Source organism: Aptenodytes forsteri, unplaced genomic scaffold (genome assembly GCF_000699145.1).
Source record: "Aptenodytes forsteri isolate BGI_AS27 unplaced genomic scaffold, ASM69914v1 Scaffold185, whole genome shotgun sequence".
NCBI classification, from domain to species: domain Eukaryota; kingdom Metazoa; phylum Chordata; class Aves; order Sphenisciformes; family Spheniscidae; genus Aptenodytes; species Aptenodytes forsteri.
The window spans coordinates 1,480,536-1,494,293 of NW_008796214.1; the positions used below are offsets into that span (position 1 = coordinate 1,480,536).

Sequence of the window (13,758 nt, forward strand, 5' to 3'; positions counted from 1 at the left end):
GAATGATTAGCACAATGCATCAGGGAGCTGAGAATTTTAACGTCTTTAACTATACATCTGCCACTGCAATACTCGCCTCTCATTTTCCAAACCCCATCTTCTGTTTTCAGAGAAACAGAAGTTACTGTGAACTGTGTATTTGTATAGCATAGAACAATCATTGAATTTAGTAGAAGAAATGTAGCAGCATCAGTGCTGGACCTAGATGCTTTTTCCATCTGGAAATTTTGTCTGATGAGAGCTGGTCTGGGGTTTCTGGGGTTGCCAGCTACTTGGTAAAAGGACTGCAGTAACTACACATTCCTCCTGACCCGGATGCTGTATCTGCAGAGATCCTGACCCTCTACAGCTTTTGAGCAGATCTGTTGCACGCTGTATACCCAACGCATCTGATGCTTCCCAGACACTTGTTGTTTCTCATGTCTGTCCACGAGGTAGCTGCCACTGTAGAAACCAGAGATGGAGGCACTGGGTGGGGAAAAAATGCTTTCCTCTTGCAAAGACAGTCTTGTTGGCTCGCTAGGTTGGTGGAAGTGCAGCCATCGTGTCCTAAATTCTCCTGTTACGAATTTGTTTAAGGCTTTCTAAACAGTAGTCTTTAAGAGCTGGTTCTGAACAGTAAATTTCTGATCTGAATTGTGTCCTCATTCTGCGGATAGTTCTTCTGATTTTATTTGTAACGGTTCTTATTAATGTTATATGTAACTTTAAAAGAGACTGTATGGATTATTAAATAGAGAATGAGATAAATGGTTCTTATAAATGTTTATATGTAACTTTAATTAAAAGAGACTATATGGATTATTAAATAGAGAATGAGATAAATTTTAAGGGTGAAATTGTACCTGTTCTGTTTCTGGTAGTTTGATACATGCAATCTTTCGTAGCAACAGCTTTTGAACTCTGCTGACAGCATTTGGATAGGTTCAGAGGTCTTAAAGTATACGCAATTGTAACATGGCCTTTTCACTCTCTCTCTCTCTGAACCCCAACCATATCATTTAGCAATATATACTGCTTCTGGTGGGGTTTGCCATTTGGTGATGGATGGGTTAAGTGACAATTATTTGTAATTCCACTGAGAACTTTCTTGACTTTCTTGAAGGGACAGATTTTTTTTTTTCCCCTCATTTCATTAGAAATGTAGTGCTTAATGAAAGAATGTTTACTTAGCTGGAATTTTAAAAGATTAGTTTCACTGTTCTGTTTTTCTCCAGGACGTCCCCCTGGACCAGAAATGGAGTACTGCACAGACAGAGAGTCCTATTCACTTGCATCTGGGCTAGCCTTAGGCATGGTTTGCCTAGGGGTAAGTGCCTCTCTTCATTTCAGCTGCAATTGAGTAGAAGAATCATTATATATTGGGGTGGGGTAGCAAGAGCTGTTTCATCCTTGACTCCCAACTGCCTTTGGCTGAAAGCGTTTTTTTTCTCATATAGCAAGGCACTTCCGTATTATTTCTTCTCCTCTTCATTCCTTAGCACGGCAGTAATTTGATAGGCATGTCAGACCTCAATGTTCCCGAGCAGCTTTACCAGTACATGGTTGGAGGCCACAGGCGGTTCCAAGCGGGAATGCACAGAGAGAAGCACAAGTCTCCCAGTTATCAAATCAAGGTACGTGTTGATGATGTTTTTGCTCATTTAAGCTGAAAACAGCAATAGTTGAAGTCCGAGAGGTATGTGTCTCGATGCGCCAAGTGACTTTGAATGCTTGTACACATCACTGCAGGCTGTTGTCTTCCTAGTCAGCTGGTCTGAAAGTATGCATTGCGTTTTCACAGGAGGGAGACACCATAAATGTGGATGTTACTTGTCCAGGTGCCACACTTGCACTTGCTATGATCTACCTAAAGACTAATAACAGGTATTAACCTTGGAATTGCTCAGACATTTTGCAGTAACTTGTGATAGCAGTTTAAACTGCCGTAATGTTGGCTCTGCTTTGTGTGGCTTACTCAGTTTTGTGCATTGCTGAAATAAGATCTGGAAACCCTGTTCCTTACTGTGCTCTGCAGATCCATTGCTGACTGGCTTCAAGCACCAGATACCATGTATTTGCTGGACTTTGTAAAACCAGAGTTCCTTTTATTGAGGGTAAGATTTTCTTTTGTTTCACTTCTTCATCTACTTAATGATACTAAAAATGCATCTTTTTTATTTTAATTTTTAATCCAGCCCACGTGCCTATCATGCAGAATCCTTTAGATAGCTGGTAATTCACTTGCTTGCCAGCCAAACTCATACCTTCAAACAATTTCTGCTTGCAGTAAGGCAGCTTGCTTGTCATGCGGCACTAGAGACAGAATTTAGTGAGAAATATTTGAATAATACATTTTATGTGGAATGTTCAATTAGATGTTTAGGTAAATGTTTCTAGCTTTTCCCAAATTAATTTCACAGGTAAAAAATAAGTTAGGCCTCAGCATCTGTTATAAGTACATAGTGAATTTTCATCTCGCTTTACCAACTAAAGATACAGACCTTGCAAGGATTTATTCTGTGGTTCTTTTTTCTGCAAGCACAATTTGCATCTCTTTAAAATAAAAGCTATTTTGTCACTTCTGATACGAAGGCTGAGAAACGGTGAAGAAGCTGCTAGTGGGTAGCTGGATTGTCTGCGTGTCTGAATGCATTTAGTACATTAAAAAAAAAAAAATTGATGTTTGTATTGGGGTTTTTTTCTTCCTTATGTTTTGGCTTTCTCACTTTTTTTAGACTTTGGCTCGATGCCTGATTTTGTGGGATGACATCTTGCCCAATTCCAAGTGGGTTAATAGCAACGTGCCCCAAGTAGGTATCTACACTTAATGTGCTTACTTCCCAATTTTACATCTCACTGGATTGCTCTGCATGTGAACATTTCCGTAGTCGGATGAGCTGCACAAGAAAATGTATGTTAATCGTGTTCACATGACAGAGATGATGGTTACGTTGGATTCCTGGACTGTTACAGGAGCACTGGGGACTCCCATCCCGTCATGCTAGAGAGGAGAGGATTGAGGAGGGATGCAACTGTTCAAGACATAAAATGGTGCCAGAGAGAGATAGGGATTAAACTCCACCTTGACCAAGCAAGAAGCCAGGTGTAAAACTGCTGCAAGGAGGTTTCAGTTGAGCGTTACGAATAACTTAGATATTTATCTATCAGAAATACAGGATGCTGATGGACTACATAGCCTCTTGAGGTCTCATCCTGTTCTGTTTTCTCTCATATTTGAGTACACATTGTGCTTCTGACAGAGTCTTGCCGTTGTTTTAGAAATCTTTAAGGGACCAGATCCAGGAGCATTGAAGGGTGTCCCTCTTGGATCAGAAGTACAATGGAGCAATAGCACGTGGAAGAAAAAACAGCCCTTATATGCCTGTGACACAGACCTGTTTTGTATCAGTTATGAACCCTCAGTGCCCAGAGTTTCAGTTAATTAATCAGTTTCCCCTGGATTAATTTTTCTATGTCTTAATGGTTTTTGTAGATCATAAGAGAGAACAGTATATCTCTTCATGCAACAGAGCTGCCTTCATCTGAAGACCTGAGTTTAGAAACACTGGCGTAAGTAACATGTAAAAAATTCTTCTTCTGAAAAATGCAGCTGAACTCTTTATAGGGATATCAGCATGCAAAAAAATCTCTCCCTTGACATTTAGGGAATTTTATTCTCTGTTTTCTGTAAAAGATAAGTCTGTCTTTTCAACTTTCCCTTTTTTTAATTATGAAGGAGTTTGTGATGCGTATTCAGATGAGACAGAGAGAAACATTTAGTCATTTCCTGTTTATGTTGCTTATTAGGCAAGCTCATGTCTACATCATTGCTGGAGCGTGTTTGTCACTGGGATTTCGATTTGCTGGTTCAGAAAATCTGGCAGCATTTAAGTGCTTGGTAAGAGGTTTTTATTTTTTCCCTTCAATTACAAAAGATAAGTTACAGCTCTATGGTATCTATATTTAGTATGCGTTTCTTTTCTTCCCAGTACAAATATGCAACAGATTTCCTGAAGTGTTTGTCAGCACCAACAGCTTCAATAGTAAGTTCTTTCTAGTTTTCTCTCAATGAAAAGGAGGTTTTGTTGTGTAACGTACTTTGATTACTCTCACCAAAACCTTAATAGAAACAAAACCATCCCTTTTACTTTTCTAAATTACAGACTATTTATAGAATGTGGCAGGGCTGTGAATCATTTTTGTTAAGGACTTTGCTGGTTCTCCGCTCTCCCTCTTTCTGTGGAATGTGGTTTTCGAATGCTGGGGTAGAAAGCAGCGTATTAGACCGACCAGAAGCGTGCGTTTGACCACAGAAGTGTAACAATGCCTTCCCTATTCTACTTGAAGACAGGTCACTATAATCTCGAAACATGCTTGAGCGTCTTGCTGCTGTCTCTCGCGATGGTGATGGCTGGCTCCGGAAACCTGAAAGTTCTTCAGCTTTGCCGTTTCATGCACAAGAAGACAGGCGGAGAGATGAACTACGGGTTCCACCTGGCTCACCACATGGCTTTGGGGCTTCTCTTTCTGGGAGGAGGAAGGTAACTTGCCATTTCCAAAGGCAGGTTTTTATTTCTCTCACCTCTCCTGCAAAAGCTGGAGCAGTGTGCAATTTAATTGATTATTTTTTTTTAATAACATACAGATGAATAAAGACATTTTCTATTGCAAATGAAAGTCCTGTTGTTTTCTAGATACTACATTACTTGAATGCCATAGGAGTGTTTCTGGCTTGTGTTTATTTCCCACTGCTACATGTTTATTTTGACTGCTGTAGGAACACATTTGTAAATTCCTTGCTTGTATGTGCTTTGCTACTGTCCTTCCCTTCCCTGGGACACCAAAATATTTTGAACACCTTTGCTGGTGGCCAGCCTTTGTTAGCACTGAAACTAATAGATAATGTTTTTCTACAGATACTCACTGAGCACTTCTAATTCTTCAATTGCTGCTCTCCTTTGTGCTCTGTACCCTCACTTCCCTGTTCACAGCACGGACAATCGGTAAGGGTTTGCTAGGGTTCTTATTTCCTTAAGCTAAATCATCTTCTTACAAAAGAGGTTATCTAGAGGCAAATTATTTAGAATTTTTACCTGGGCACTCTGTAAATAATTTTTTTTCAGGTTTAAAAAAAAAAGTGAAAAATAGAAGAAATGAATGAAGATATAAGATGATGGTAGTGATCTTTGATCAGTGAGGAAATGCAAGCAGGTTTCCTGAGGCTCTATGCTGTGGTCCTGTGACTTGACTGTTCCAGTTTGCTCAGCAGAAAAGATTTTTATGGAAGCTCTGTCCATTTATGGCTCTTAATCAGTTTTAGCTATGATTCATGAAGTCCTGTTCCGTTAGCTAACGCGTACATGTTAAGGCAATATAAAACCTACTAAATTACTACAAATTTCTTTTTAGTTTAATCAACAGCTGTATTTGGTTATTGAGCTGTGTGTAGTTTGGTATTTGGGGATTATTCCCTGGCTGTACTACACGGTGACGAATTCCTTATTCCCATACACAGGTACCACCTTCAGGCTCTGCGACACTTGTACGTGCTGGCGGCAGAACCAAGGCTCTTAACACCCGTTGATGTGGATTCAAACACTCCTTGTTACGCACTGATAGAGGTTACGTACAAGGTAATGTGTCTGGGAGGCAGTAAGGAGCGAAGGCCTTTGAGAAGGTGTGGGAGACAACTGAAGACTCTGATATACCAAAGGCGCGCTATTTTCATTGTTGTGGCCAGCAGCCTTGGGTTTGTTTTCAAGTTGTGGTGGAGACAAGCCAAATTCTACGCAAATAATGGAAGGGTTGTGCTCAGCCCACTCACACCTTACATGTGCTTTGATGTCACCCGGAGAGCAGAATACAGGACAAGTAAAAGGCACCACAAAGTCTTCAAACAGTCAAGTGTGTAATGACTGACCCGGGGTCATAGTTGTCCTCTTTCTAAAGAGGAAGGACTTCCAAAGGCACAGAGGTGGTTGGAACCATCCGTGGTTTTAAAAGCCTTCTCCTAATTCTGCTGAAACGGGCAACCTAGTGTTTCTCCTGGGTGCTTGCATTATGTCTCTTTTGGGGAAGAGTCCTTTCTGCAGGATTTATTTTGTACAAGCTTACGTGAGACAGGTAATGCTCATGAAAGGACTAAAGAAAGGGTTCTTGGGATTTCAGGGGAGAAGAGGTGCAGCATGGATCCCTTGTGGTTCTGGCAGAGTTCTGCATGTTCATAATATAGTTTACTTTTCAAACCTTCAGATTTCAGTTGAAGTGTGCCTGACTTGCACAATGTTATGTGTTGATCCATCCACGGGAAACATACCTTTAATTTAGGTGTATGTTTCCTGACATTAAAGGCAATGCTAAGTCATGTATTTACTCAGAACTCAGGAACAGAAACTGCCTGACTTCTGCCAATGGGGTTGTTATATAAATGAGATGCATGTTTTCTTTCTTTTCTCACGAAAATGAGCTTTACTAATATGTGACTACTGGTGGCATTTTGAAGGGCACGCAGTGGTATGCAGAAGCCACCGAGGAACTGATGGCACCCACGCTTCTTCCAGAGCTTCACTTACTGAAGCAGGTAAAGGAAGTCTCCATTTTAGTGAGGAATTTAATCACCCAGTGCGTCACAAACAGTGCAAGAGCAGAGACTTAGTGACTTTTCACTGATTCCCTGTTCAACCTTAGCCAGACTCTGGACGATGCTGTCCCATAGTAATATCTCCAAAGACAATTCTGTCACTATGGAGCATGTGTTTAATTATGCCACACGCTTCTCCTCGGTCTCGAGCATAATGCTTTCAAGATCTGATGTAGCAGGGAGTTCCCTGTGCCAGAAAGCTTCACTGTAGGAGAGACAAAGCTAAGTGCTCTTCCTGAGTTTTCAGGGTGGGTAGCACTATAAAAGGGCACGTGCCCTTGTAAGGGCCCAGAGAGAACTGTAGGCTTATGTAGAAAACTCTTAATTTTATGATTCTGGTTGTATCTAGTAATAAAAATGCTTACATTGACAGATCAGAGTGAAGGGACCACGGTACTGGGAGTTATTAATAGATTTAAGCAAGGGAACGAATCATCTAAAGTAAGTATTCTTTATAATGCCTAACTGAATAATGACCTTGTAGTAATATTTCTTAGAATTTTTTTTTAAAACCTCCTGTACTTGTAACACCTACAGTTTGGAAAGAAGTCTGGTTTTGATCGGTTCACTGTTGTGCATTTGACAGCACTTTAGGGTGAAGAAAGAAACTGCGTAGTTGGTTTCACCTATTGATGTGAATAATTCATGCAAAAACAGGGCAGGGGAAAACCTGATAGTAAAAACCGCAGATATTGGCAGCGGGATTGAGCAGTACCAGAAACCATCTTCAACTCATGGTTTTAGTTTAGTTTTGAGTTGATGTGATGTCATGTTTCCCAGACTGTTGATACAGTAGTTAGCTAACTGTTACTGCTTTGTGAAATACTATTTTTCTCATGTTACGTGAAGTATACAAAGTACTGCTTACTGCATTTTAACTCTCCGTCGGGCAACTGTGAAAAACAGAAATCTTACCGGAATACAGTATCTGCGGGTAAAATCATTCTCATCTTTGTGCTTAACAGCCTACAGTGTAACTTGCTGCTGTGAGTAGTATAGAAGCAGCCAGCTGCATCTTTCATCAGTAACATGGTTTTTCTAGTTACTTTAAATGCCACTATTGAGATTAAATTAGGCACTACAATGCAGCATCTAGTGGTCCATGCCTTTAAAGATAACAAACAGGACTGAGGCAGAGTGCAGAGTCCTCCAGATCAGGAGGCACATACTGATTCATCTGCTGCACCAGAGCTGGCAGAAGCCAGCTTTGTCCTTCTGGGTTAAGCCTTTACCACACTTGAGCACTTGTTTGTCCAAAAGAGCCTTCCTGTGCTGCTGCAGCAGAAACCAGCGTGGGTGACTGAGAAACTTGCTGCCTTTGGGACTTGCCTGTTCTCTGGGTCTCCAGATGCTTTGCATCTGTCAGCTCTCATGTCACAACATCTTGTCCCCAGCCTTTTAAAATGGTAGGGACCTGGCTGGCATTGTTCTGGAGATAAATGCACATGTGAGAAATAATTTTCCCTATCTTACTACATGTGAATTGCTGCTATGCTGTTATGCTAAGCAGTTAGTTTCAATACAGATAATTTAGTTATTTTAAGGATGCCCAGTGCCTACAGTTAATGGCGCAACTGATACTCTAAATCAGGTAAACACGCAGCTGCTTTGCAATAGCGTAACTTTGAACTGCTGCACACTTCTATTTGTAGGCTTGGTCAGGAATAGTGGGGTTTTGTTGTTTTGGGGGTGTTTTGGGGTTTTTTTTGTTGGTTTTTTTTTTTCATGGAGAAAGGACCATCACAGCACGCCTTTAAAGCTGTGGATACCAACTTGCATGGTTTTCCTTGGTGCTGGGAGCTCATCCTTGAAGAGTCTAACAAGAACCTGCAGTGGCTTCAGGAAGTTACATTCCTTATCTGTAGGGCTCATCCCTTTTTCACCACCATTGCCTGCCATCACATCACTGTTTGATAGCAGCCTGCCCTGAAGATACCAAGACTTTTTTTTATATATATATATATATATATACACACACACGCAAGTGGGGCAGGGTTTAAATAATCAGGACAAAGCCTAAACGGGGATATTGCTGTATATGAGCTGTTGGAGTTCACGTTTCCTTTACAGGTCTGCGTCGTTTGCGCATATGTATCAATTTAAAGTAAGCACCGTTGTTGTTATTTCAGATCAATTCTTTCAAAGGGTGGCGTCTTGTACGTGAAGCTGAGAGCCGGGCAGCTCTCCTACAAGGAGGACCCGATGGGCTGGCGCAGTCTCTTAGCACAGACTGTTACTCACCGAAACTCTGAAGCTCGGGCATTCAAGGTATCGCTCCCAAACTGGTTTCCTGCCAGGAATGCTGCCTCTAGAAAGGCTGAGGGAAGCACAGCAGGTCGTGCTGTGTTATTTATTACCAGCACCTAGCTCTGCCACATGCTTATGAGTACTGAAGTTAACGTGCTTTGCTTGAGGGAAAGGAAGTCTGGTGGCTTTCACAGGGCATGTGATGAGCTTAAGCTAAGAGCAGCTATGCGAATGTACGTTTGTCGTGGGCAGACAGAAGCGTTGGGCAAGTTTTGCCCATGATGTGATTTATGTAGGTTACCATCTTCTCACTTGTGTGCTGGGGAAGGAAGGGTTGGGTATAAATTGCTACTTCATTTGTGCAGTAAAGCCAAAAAGTTCATTTTAAGAGTCTGTTTTAATCTGTTTTTTAGCCAGAAGCAATTTCAGCTTTCACTTCTGATCCTGCTCTGTTTTCATTCGCTGATTATTTTTGCAAACCAACTGTGAACATGGGACAGGTATGATGCCTAGATGTGGACTAGCACAGCTTCTGGCTTGCATGAATAAAAGGTGGGAAAAATCCTACGTTAAACTGAGGAACAGAATTCAGTCCTTCAAGTAGTGGGGACAGGGAATATTCTAAGGCATATTTTGTAATACAGAGGTGTAAAACAGTGTCGACCCTATAGTTTTTGTTGGTTTTGTTTGGGTTTTTTTCCCATTGGTTACCTCACAGTTGCTGCTAGTTGTCTACACCAGTTGTATTCATTGCAGAATGTGTTTAACAAATACCGAGAGCCCTGTTCGGTGTCCTGAAGCATTTAGGTGAAGTCACTGCAGAAGGGTTAGGGTGTTTTACACTGTATTTCCCTGCACGAAATGGCTGAAGGGAGGGAGTATTATGCCTAGCGTTAATAAGCCCAAGAATGAAAGCAAGCTGTGAGGCATTGTTAGCTATCACTCATTTATGTAATGTCAGTGCATGGGTTAACTTTAATGGAAGGAAATGTGAGCAATGCAAGAACCTGAAATAAATTGTATCTAGCATGTGTGCTTTGTTAAACATGTGTCTTTTATCAGAAACAGGAAATCCTGGATCTTTTCTCCTCAATTCTTTATGAGTGTGTTACCCAAGAAAATCCAGAGATGCTGCCCACGTACATAGCGATAGATCAGGTGGAGTAGACCTTTTTTCTTTTTTAAAGCTACGCTTTGGCATATGAGTATTGTTCACTGCGCGTGATTCTGGTAGAAGACAAAGGAAGAAGGGGAGACATACTAGCGAGCTTACAGGGAGATAGCAGAGATTTTAAAAGCAAAATGGAAAATAATCTAAGTTAATGAAAACTGAAATTACACCAGAAACATTAGCCGGCAGTTTTTCTCAGTAGGTGCTCAGAAGGGCAGCCCTTGGCAAGGGGGGGTTTAGGATTCATTTACTTAATGTTTATGACAGCAACATTTCTTTCCTCCTCCAGTTCACATTCTCACAGTCACTTTGTATTTCCCCTCTGCCAGGCTGTGAGGCGATTAGAAAGAAGAGAAATGTCCGAGACATTTGAGCTGTGGCAGATAAAGCTGGTGTTAGAATTTTTCAGTTCCAGAAGTCACCAGGAGAGGATGAGCAGGAATCCAAACCGAGGACTCTTCATGAACTCTGAATTTCTGCCTGTGATGAAGTGCACTATCGATAACACTTTGGATCAGTGGCTTGAAGGTATAGAGAAGATAACTTTTTAATCTTACAGCCACGATCGCAATTCAGCGTTCTTGTCTTCTTGCTGATCCGGGTTGACTTTTGCCTCAAAGTACTGAAAAATGATAACTGAAGGGGAGGCACTTGCATGTTAGCATAAAACAACTTGTTTTCAGTTTAGTGTGAAACATTCACTGAAGAATTATGTTTGACTGTATTAGTGGGAAGTTTAGTTAACGTGGAAGGTTTTGTTTCCCAGAGAAAATGCTTTCCTAATAATTGCACTGGGAGAATTTTCTAGGAGCAAAAGCAAGGGGTGACCACAGCAGAGAACAGGGTGAAGGGTGGCCATAGCAGAATGAAGGCGGCTTGTAAACAAAACCCCTAGTCCCTCTCTGTGGGGAGATGGAGACTCTTTTCAGCGGGCTTTTTCTGTGGAAATACTGTTGTCTTGCCTTTCTGTTTCCTCCCACAAATGTTCCCTGAATTTCATCAGAGGGTTTTGTATATTACAGCTGGAGGGGATGTCTGTCTGCATTCCTACCTAAGTGGGCAGCCCACGGAGGAGTCTCAGCTGAGCATGCTGGCTTGCTTCCTTATTTACCACTCTGTCCCGACACCAGGTCAGCTGGCAGCTGGAGGCTTGGAAGGTAAGACTGGAGTGCAGGACACCACTCTGGACTTGCGTGGACACACGCTCCGGGGTTTGGCCTTGCATACTGAAAGGAATATATCCTGTAAGTTATGTGACAGCGTGCATTTCCTCTGAAAGCCTGTTCCATCGATTTTTATTCTTTGTTAATTGTCTCGAGTCTGGACAGAAAAGGTAGAAACTTTATGCAGGACTAAAGAAGCCAGAATTAGCCTATATAAAAAAAGTCTTAGCTTTTCCCTGACCTGCAGGTAACAATGTTCTCGCAGGCAGCAGCACCAGATAAGATGGGCTGTAACAAGGAAAGATGTTCTTTTTGTTGGGCTAACCGTATCCCGAATGTCCTTAAATCTTTCCTCTAAGTACCTAGTTAGAGCCATCACCTGCTCTCCTAGGTTTCCAGCGGTAATCTGATCTGGGATCCAGGGAAATCCTGGGCCCTTTCACTAGGCAGCTTTTCTCTTGACCTCCGTCAGCCCAACCTGGGGATATACCAGTCCTCTATTTGCCTAAGGTTTCATAGAATCATAGAATCATTGAGGTTGGAACAGACCTCTAAGATCATCGAGTCCAACCGTCAACCCAACACCACCATGCCCACTAAGCCATGTCCCTAAGCGCCTCATCTACACGTCTTTTAAATACCTCCAGGGATGGGGACTCCACCACTTCCCTGGGCAGCCTCTTCCAATGTTTCTCGGGTTGCAAAAGAAATGCAGCTGGACTTCGATTTGGGGAACTCTCTGGCTTGCTTAAGGGGTGTGACATGAATGTTACTGCCTCAGTGGTGAGAGGAATCTGTTGCTGAAGGCTTGGCAGAGGCCACAGCCCCCGGCCCAGGAGTCCTGTGCAGGCGATGGCTCCCTCAGCGTGCAGGCTAACGTGTCTCGTCTTGGACACTTTCCAATCGGGTGCCTGGGTATCTGTTCAGGTCGAAAGGCCTTTATGGAAATCCTGGTTTTCCGTGTCCTCTTTACCTGTTACATGCCTCTATTCTGGGAGTTCCTGCCGTGTTAATTGAATTTGGGATTTCTTAAACTTCTGATACAAAAAACTTAATTTTTAACCAGTGTTGCAACAAAACCAGTAGCAGTGAGCACATCTCCAGAGGTACGCCCTGAACACTGGCTGGCTCTCCTTCCTCTATTGGCAGTTCTTTCCTCGAGCAAGCGTTACACCAATACGTGCTCATTTTCTTTCTTTCTTCAATCTCTTTAGGAAGCACGAACTTCTCTGAGCTGCTTTTGAAGTTCAAGCAGTTGAATATGCCAGTTCGTGCGTTGTTAAGGCTCGCTCCTCTGTTGCTTAGAAATCCACAGTCCATGGTGCTGTAGGTCCGCGGCGCTCGTTTTGCGTGCGGTTACTGAATGACAGAGCCATTTCACGCTTTTCAAAAACAGGTAAAATGTACTTGATTTTGTAACTTCTCAAGCAACATAAACTTCAAACTTGTCCCCGGATGCGGTGACGATGACCAGGAGTTATTTATAAATTGTTACAATGAATAAAAAAAAAAAACCAACCCTGTAAAAGTGAACTAATAATAAATTTACTTTTGTAACTAAGGATTGTTTACAAATATGTCTTTTGTGGTGAATTCTGAAAAGACCTTGGCTGGGAACCGTACGATTTCCTTGTTTTTATAACTTCTTTGCTTGCGATGTGTCTTAATCCGCTTCCACAAGGTACTGTAGATTTTAGGAGATAGGCAGCCCAGAAGACGCCAAACTTGCTTTTCCTCTTGCCTCTCGGGCTGGAAGGGGAAGCAAGCCACCTGCCACGCCGCTTGCATCGTGCCAAGTATGCTTTTCGTGAACTGGCATGATCTTTCAGTCTCATTCATGCAATATCATATTTTTTGTCTCATAAAGGCTACTGTATATCTCCTCCATACGCATACGTACTCTGTAAGTATAAATTGCTCTGCTCCGACTCATCTGCGACGTACTCACTACTGCACTGTTTACATCTTTTTTTTTTTTTTTCTTTTCTAATCTTTGTTCAGCAATTAGTCAGTGGCTGCTGAGAAAACACCTGCCTCAACTACGTTACGTTATGTCTGGGCAAGAACTGAAACTACTTACAGACAATTTAAATAATTGGGCATTCGTTTGTGTTTCCTTCATCCCTGCTATGCTGCCTTATTTATTTCCCCAGAGCACGCTGAACTTGGAGCGTGGCTGGTTCCATGTTTGTTCTGGGCAGGCCAGGCACTTAATTTTTCATAAAAGAGGTGGAGTTACTCCAATAAAAGCAGCCAGAGGTTGAATGATTACTACTAGAAAAGCAGCCGGAGCCAAGCCCTTGGACTCTGCTTATTCTGAAGTTTCAAATTTGATCTTATTCTGTGGGACTTGTGCTGATCTTGGTCCCCTTTTTTTCCAAACCCTCAAGTAGGGGAGCCAAAGGATTTTAGGGAGGGGACATATGGATGGAGGAAGGGAACTAGGAGTGATTATGAAGAAAGCAAAAGTAGAAAAATGTTATTAAAAGGAACGTTTGACGGGTATTAACCAAGGTTTTCAGTGGCTTAAGATGTACTGAAGCGAGGACCTGAGT

At 42.0% G+C, this 13,758-nt stretch overlaps 1 protein-coding gene across 1 annotated transcript in view; it reads left to right on the forward strand.

Annotated features, from left to right (window-relative positions):
- The window catches only part of ANAPC1 (anaphase promoting complex subunit 1), a gene marked incomplete at its 5' end in the record, with an annotated part of 35,014 nt that extends 22,253 nt beyond the window's left edge, over positions 1 to 12,761 (forward strand). Inside the window, 19 exons of the mRNA XM_009288434.2 lie at positions 1,218 to 1,309; positions 1,482 to 1,616; positions 1,784 to 1,866; positions 2,018 to 2,096; positions 2,718 to 2,792; positions 3,476 to 3,552; positions 3,790 to 3,880; positions 3,972 to 4,025; positions 4,330 to 4,523; positions 4,899 to 4,985; positions 5,498 to 5,615; positions 6,485 to 6,562; positions 6,996 to 7,063; positions 8,752 to 8,890; positions 9,283 to 9,369; positions 9,932 to 10,027; positions 10,370 to 10,568; positions 11,063 to 11,197; positions 12,418 to 12,761. Coding sequence (XP_009286709.2) covers positions 1,218 to 1,309; positions 1,482 to 1,616; positions 1,784 to 1,866; positions 2,018 to 2,096; positions 2,718 to 2,792; positions 3,476 to 3,552; positions 3,790 to 3,880; positions 3,972 to 4,025; positions 4,330 to 4,523; positions 4,899 to 4,985; positions 5,498 to 5,615; positions 6,485 to 6,562; positions 6,996 to 7,063; positions 8,752 to 8,890; positions 9,283 to 9,369; positions 9,932 to 10,027; positions 10,370 to 10,568; positions 11,063 to 11,197; positions 12,418 to 12,533 — 2,003 coding nt within the window. The remainder of the gene's footprint in view (positions 1 to 1,217; positions 1,310 to 1,481; positions 1,617 to 1,783; positions 1,867 to 2,017; positions 2,097 to 2,717; positions 2,793 to 3,475; positions 3,553 to 3,789; positions 3,881 to 3,971; positions 4,026 to 4,329; positions 4,524 to 4,898; positions 4,986 to 5,497; positions 5,616 to 6,484; positions 6,563 to 6,995; positions 7,064 to 8,751; positions 8,891 to 9,282; positions 9,370 to 9,931; positions 10,028 to 10,369; positions 10,569 to 11,062; positions 11,198 to 12,417) is intronic.
- Positions 12,762 to 13,758: the final 997 nt, after the last annotated feature.